This window comes from Budorcas taxicolor, chromosome 5 (genome assembly GCF_023091745.1).
Source record: "Budorcas taxicolor isolate Tak-1 chromosome 5, Takin1.1, whole genome shotgun sequence".
In the NCBI taxonomy this organism is placed as follows: Eukaryota; Metazoa; Chordata; class Mammalia; order Artiodactyla; family Bovidae; genus Budorcas; species Budorcas taxicolor.
The window spans coordinates 141,830,579-141,836,578 of record NC_068914.1 but is presented as its reverse complement, the minus strand read 5'-3'; the positions used below and the strand labels follow the sequence as shown (position 1 = coordinate 141,836,578).

General features: G+C 50.8%; 1 protein-coding gene across 1 annotated transcript in view; it reads left to right on the top strand.

Annotated features, from left to right (window-relative positions):
• Positions 1-1,810: 1,810 nt before the first annotated feature.
• The window catches only part of ETV6 (ETS variant transcription factor 6), a 286,284-nt gene continuing 282,094 nt past the window's right edge, over positions 1,811-6,000 (top strand). Inside the window, exon 1 of the mRNA XM_052640662.1 lies at positions 1,811-1,948. Coding sequence (XP_052496622.1) covers positions 1,916-1,948 — 33 coding nt within the window. The 5' untranslated portion in view covers positions 1,811-1,915. The remainder of the gene's footprint in view (positions 1,949-6,000) is intronic.

Genomic DNA, 6,000 nt, shown 5'->3' with positions numbered 1-6,000 from the left:
ATGTGACCCCTCCCGGGAATAGGACTACCAGGTGACAAGGACTTCTGAGGTCCTCGGAGACTCACAAAATCCCATTATTCCCACCTTCCCAGAAACAGGGCTTTCCCATTCCAACCCCTTAAATAAATCCTGGTTCAGAGTGTTCTTCGAATGAGTGTGTAAAAAAGTCTGCACAAGATTTATCACGTGGAGAGATAAAGGGAAGTGGGTAGGAAAATTGGGGGGCTCTGGGAAATGAATCGTAGTCTTTATATTCATAATTTAATACACATCCATGCGTTAAAGCCGAAAGTACTAGCAGGCTTTAGAATTTACATATAATTAATAATGTGTCCAGCGGTGGAAGGTTCGGAGCATTTTTAGAGACTATAAACAACAATAAAAATAATAGAGTGATCAGACAACACGTACTCAAGGATAGAACCTTCAGCCCCACCGGCTTTAACCTCAATTGTTTTCCCAGCCAAATATTCTTGCCACCCTCCCGGCAGGATCCCGGGGGTCGTCCCATCTGTCAGTGACGGCTTCTGAGAAGCGGTCCGTGGAGGGCTATTATCTCCAGGAACCCGTCCTGTCAACTTTGTACTCGAGTCCCCTTTGTCGGTTGGTAGCGGCCGCTATTGCTTTAAAAGGACAGCAGATTTCGAAACAGGGAGGAAGGGTGGCTGGGGGTGGTGGTGGTCAGGAAAAGGAACTCAACCGCCTTTGATAACTGCCCAGCCGCCGTCCCTTCTCCAGGACGAGTGCTCGGCCGGGCAGCGCCCGCATCCCCGGCCCGGCGGGTGCGCGCGCGCGCACCTAGCGTTTTCGGGGCGCCCACCTCGGCGGGGAATTCCCCCCCGCGGCCGGGCGGGCATCTGCGGGCAGCAGCCCCGCTTTGTCTCCGGCGGCGTCGCGCTCCGCCGCTCGCCCGCTCGCCACTTTTCCCCGGTGCGGGCTGTAACCCGATCTCCCATTTCCTGGTGGATTCTCTTAAAGAGGCCGCGGTCGAGAAGCAGAACAAAGGCTATTGTTTTATTTCCTTCTTCGGGTTCCGCGTCCTTACCGGAATGTCCCTTCCTATATAATTATTTTCATTGCGTCTGCGCTCGGCTCGGGGTGGCGGGAGGGGGGGCGGAGGAAAAATTAAAAAAAAAAAAAAAAAAAAAGCCCTGTGCCTTTCAGTGTATCTAAGAGACGGAACTAGGGGAGGGGATCAACGCCTCGTTGATCCTGTCCGGAGGGTTCTGGGGCCCCGAGGCGCGAGCCCGGCAGCGGCCCGGCGGAGCTTAGCAGCCCCGCGCCCGGGCCCCGGGGGCCTAGCGCACGGTCCCCCGCCCCCCGACCGCCGCGCCGCCTCTCCCCCCCCTCCCCCGCGCGGCTTTTATTTCCCGATGCCGGGCTGTAACCCGAGCTTCTATTTCCTGGTGGCTCCTTTAAGAGGCAGAGCTCAGTGCTGGGAATTCACGTCAGTTTCTGCACTGAAACTCTCAAGATCAATGAGCAAAGAGCTTTCTCAGTTCTGCCTTTCAGTTTCTCTCTTCCAGGAAGGAAAACATTCGAGAGAGAGAGAGGGAGGGCGAGGGAGAGCGGCGGGAGGGCGGGGGGCGGGGGCGCCGGCCCGGGTGGGAGGAGAGAGCGGGGCAGGCCGGCCGGGCTAGCGCCCCGGGTCGCCGCGCCGCGACCTGCAGACCCCGCCGCCGCGCCGCCCGCTCCCACGCCCCCGCCACCCCGCGCGCGGCGACTCGGCCGGCGCCCGGCCCGCCCCGCCCCGCCCCGCGCGCTCGCGGCCCCCCGGGGCGGCCGCCGGGAGAGATGCTGCAAGAAACTTCTTAAATGACCGCGTCCGGCTGGCCGTGGAGCGTTTCTGGGTTGGGGAGAGGAAAGGAAAGTGGAAAAAAAACTGAGAACTTCCTGATCTCTCTCGCTGTGAGACATGTCTGAGACTCCTGCTCAGTGTAGCATTAAGGTAAAGATCTTCTCCCCCTCCCTCTCCGGGGTGGAAAGCCTTGAGCTGCACCGGCCCGGCTAATCGTGCCGGGCTCCTCCGATCCGAGGGGGCTGTTGCAGTCGCTCTGTTCGCAGGAAATTATTTGGGGCGCCGGGGAAGGAGATGCAGCTCTCGGCGGCGGCGTACCCTCTAGTGTAACCTTGCTGCTTCCCCGCTCCCGCCGAGCCCCGTGTCGGCTCCTGCGCCCCCACCCCACCTCCTTTGCTTTTTGACAAGGAAATGCCGGTCATAGTCGGTCAGGAGGAACCCAAGTGGTCCTCAGGTCTGCAAAACACCCCGGTAATTAGTGCGCTTAAAAAAAAAAAGCCTGCTCCCTACTCCTACTCCCAACATGTGATCGAAATGTAACTTTTGTTCCCGAGGGGTGGTCTCCTTAGGAAAAAAAAAAGTTCTCCGGCTCCATTGGGGTTGGAATCTTTTTTTTAAGGGTTCCGCGAGTCTGGTCAGACAGTCACCCCCCCCCCCCCCCCCGCCGCCCCATTGTAATTGCAAGCGCTTGTCGGAGAGACAGTAGTGCTGTCAGCTTTTCCTGGGCATTGCACAATGAATTTCTTTCTTTTCTTTCTTTTTTTTTTTCTTTAAACCAAGGTGAATAAAGTTGCTGAATGGTTATTTTACTCTCGTAGGCATCTGAACGTTGAGCAATCCAAAAGTAGAAAACTCTTGTCATGCAGGGAGAATGATTGAAGTGACCAGGCAGAATGACCTTCCCACTTTGACAGTGCAGAGAGGGTAGCTAAGAGTAGAGATCTCCCAGTCTCTGGCCAAGGTTTGCAGTCTGGTAAATGCAGGATGGTGGAGGATGTTTGCAAACACAGTACTTATCTTCCAAGTAGTGGTGTGTGTGAGCATTTATGTACATGTCTGTATGTCTGTAAAGGCTAGTGGTGCTGCGGTTTGTTGCTTCTAAAAAGTTGTAAAGTTTGCCACCGTGAGGAGGCACACTGATTTGTCCATCTCCCCCAATTAATTTTCCCTCCCCTGCGTTCCTGTGCACTTTCATTTCACTGTTCCATCAGTGCTCAGATGGAAGAGCCTTCTTCAGTGAGAAGCTGAAGCTGCTGAAGTTTTGTTTGTGGCTTGGCCCATTTAATATGTTCATTGAGGGGACCTTGCAGAGACAATAAACAACCAGTTTTCTTCATCCATGGGGCATTTTGGGAAACGTCTCTTCTGTTTTAAATGGCATTTACGTAGGATCTGTTTAGAGGAAAACTCAGCATTTTCTCATATTTGCTCATTAGGGTTTCATAATTATACTCAGGTGTTAGTATTTCTTATCAGGCGCGATTTCTCAGGGGGTTTGAATTACGGTTAATGTGAACTGGAAAGGTGGGTTGGGATTGTTTTTGCCTCGCACAAAAAGTGCTTAGTGGAACTTTCGGGTTTCTGTGTAGATATCTGGGGATAGCACTATGTCTCCGGTGGAGAGGGTGTCAGAGTAAAGAATTTAGGTAGGCTGATACTTTAAAACCAATTTCTTTTGCTGAATAAATTCGATTCTATGAGTTCGGGATAATCCTTGGGTATGCCTAATCTATCTGATACTTCATAACACAAAGGTAACTAAATAATAGGATATTAAATCTGTAAATTGTATTTAGCTCAACGACAATAAATCTGACCTCAGGAGAACTTGAACAACTATGGGAGAGTGATTTTGGAGTGGAGACAACGAAGAGCAAGCCGTTTTGTGGCTTGCTAGCTCTTCTTAAAAGACTGCATAAGCCCGCTGTTCTGAGAGGCTCAGGGCTGCAGGCAGAAATACCAATGAGGGGTTCATCTCTTGGTACCTCAGTGGAAGACTACAGCAGCTCCTTCCTTACATGCACAGAGGGAACCAATCCCAAACCCAGACAGCACAGTCCCTTAACTGTGACCTAAGAATTGCAGCCACGGTTTGTGTTATCATTTTCTATCTTATCGTTTACCCTCTCCATTCTTTTCGAAAGCCTCTTTTCTTGACTTCTGTATTTCTCCGTAATTAGAACAGATCCAGTGGTCTTCCCTAGTAGTGAAAGTATCACTTTTAATTTGGATTGTCCTTTATGGAACCGGTCTGCGACTGCTTACTTGGACCGTGCATATGTTTAAACGCACGCACGGGAAGTGCATTTTCTCATGGCGTTTGTTTAGTTTGCAGTATTCCAGTAAGAAACTCTGGAGATCAAGGACTGGAATTATTCTAGCTCGTCTGAAAATGTTCTGGTGATTGTGTGCGGTGTTTGCCTGAGTCCCTGGGATGTGGTACAATGACTGCAGGATAAAAAATGTTTGCCGGGAACCCACTAGTACAGCGATTTTTTTTTTTTTTTCCTAGAGTCCAGTAAACAATAAAGTTTTCTGTGGAGTAGAGAATGAGTGTCAGGAGCTTTAAAGGATGAGCTCATGGCTCTGATGTCCTGAGGACATGTGGCATGGAAAGCTCTCTGTGGAGAGTTTTCCCTCGCCTCTCCTGTCTGCTCCTGAAATCTTTCTCCCTGGCTTGTATCCTCTACGAGCAGCTGGTCAGCAGGCAAGTAAATTCCTCAGCAGCTGGTGTGATGGAGCACAGAGGAGCCCGACCAGAGGCAGCCACAGGGGGAAGTACTCTGTTTACTTCTGAGCAGTGTCAGTTCTGCTAGAAAAAGAGTAGTGTATGATTTCGGTGGAATTTCCAGGGTGAAAGTTTCTGAATCAGTCACTCAGTGACACCTTTATATGTATCGCTTGCGTGGTGGTGGTTGCTGATGAGTGCCTGATATTGGCTCTCATGTTTCTTTTGCACTTTATAAGCATCTTCCTGGCACCCTAGGGAAGTTATCAGCAGAAGACAGGTGGACCAGCCCAAGGTCACCCAGACTAGGACTGTGCCCCTCTGTGTGTCTGTACTGGGCACTTTCATCATGAGAGATTAAATGCTTCCATTCCCGACCATTTGGGGGCTTTTGTTTGTTTGGCTTTTTTTTTTTTTTTGGTCTTTCTGTGTGGCATAAGGGATTTTATTTCCCCACCAAGGATGGAACGCATGCCCCCTGCATTGGGAGTGTGGAGTCTTAACCACTGGACCACCAGGGCAGTCCCTGGGGTTGTTGAAATGTAAGGACTAACTATATAAAAAGTCAACTGTTTTTTTTATCAGGGGATCATGTGGCTGACTGCTAGGCATGGGAGGAAGGAAGAGGCTCTTTTCCATCATCAGCCTGCACCTTCAAGTCACCTGTTGAGTTCTAAGTTCAGCCAAGTTGTAGTGGATCACACTTATGACCCAGCAGACCCAGCCCTTTCGAGGAGGGCTTCCAGAATACGATAGAAAACAGGCAGATAACTTCCCTGGTCCCCTCCCTTTCTCTGCCCTCTGTATGGGTTGGCTTTCTTAGTGGAATGAATTCTCTATTTTGTTACTCTCTGGGAGACTCCCCTCTGGACCCTGAGCTCCTTGGGCTGAGTGGTGATTAGCTTTTTGTGTCTTGTGCCCACCTTGGCATCTGGCTTAGATGTATGTGTCGGTCACGTTGGCTGACTTGCAGTGAGGCATGGAAGGCGGTCAGGGCCCCTTCTCTCTGTCCTGTGTGCCTGGACTGACTGAACGCTGCATCCGCAAGCTGGCGTGAAGTGGTTGTGGGGTCACTCTGTTGACTCAGGGAGGCTTGGGGCGCTCCATAGGGTGTTGGTCCAAAAATTATTATCAGTAGAATTTTGACCTTATAATTTTTCTTATTTTGGTGACATTTTCAAAAACTGCTTTTGCGTCTAAAAATAAGCAAACCATGGAGTTGAGTAAAAGATACAGGGGCTTGAGGAATCACTGGAGAAGGTCCAACTGAGGAGACTCCTAAAGTTCTCTCTGGGTTCTTTAGCGATTTAATTAATTAGAGACTCAGAGCTGGGAGGCTATAAAGACCACCCGGGCCAGCGTCTTTTATGGCGAAGAGGTCCACGCAGCTAAATGGTTTGCTTCAGCTGACATGTGTCTGAGGCAGAGCAATGCAGGCCTCTTGGTTTTCGAGCCCCTGCCCCACACTGGCTGG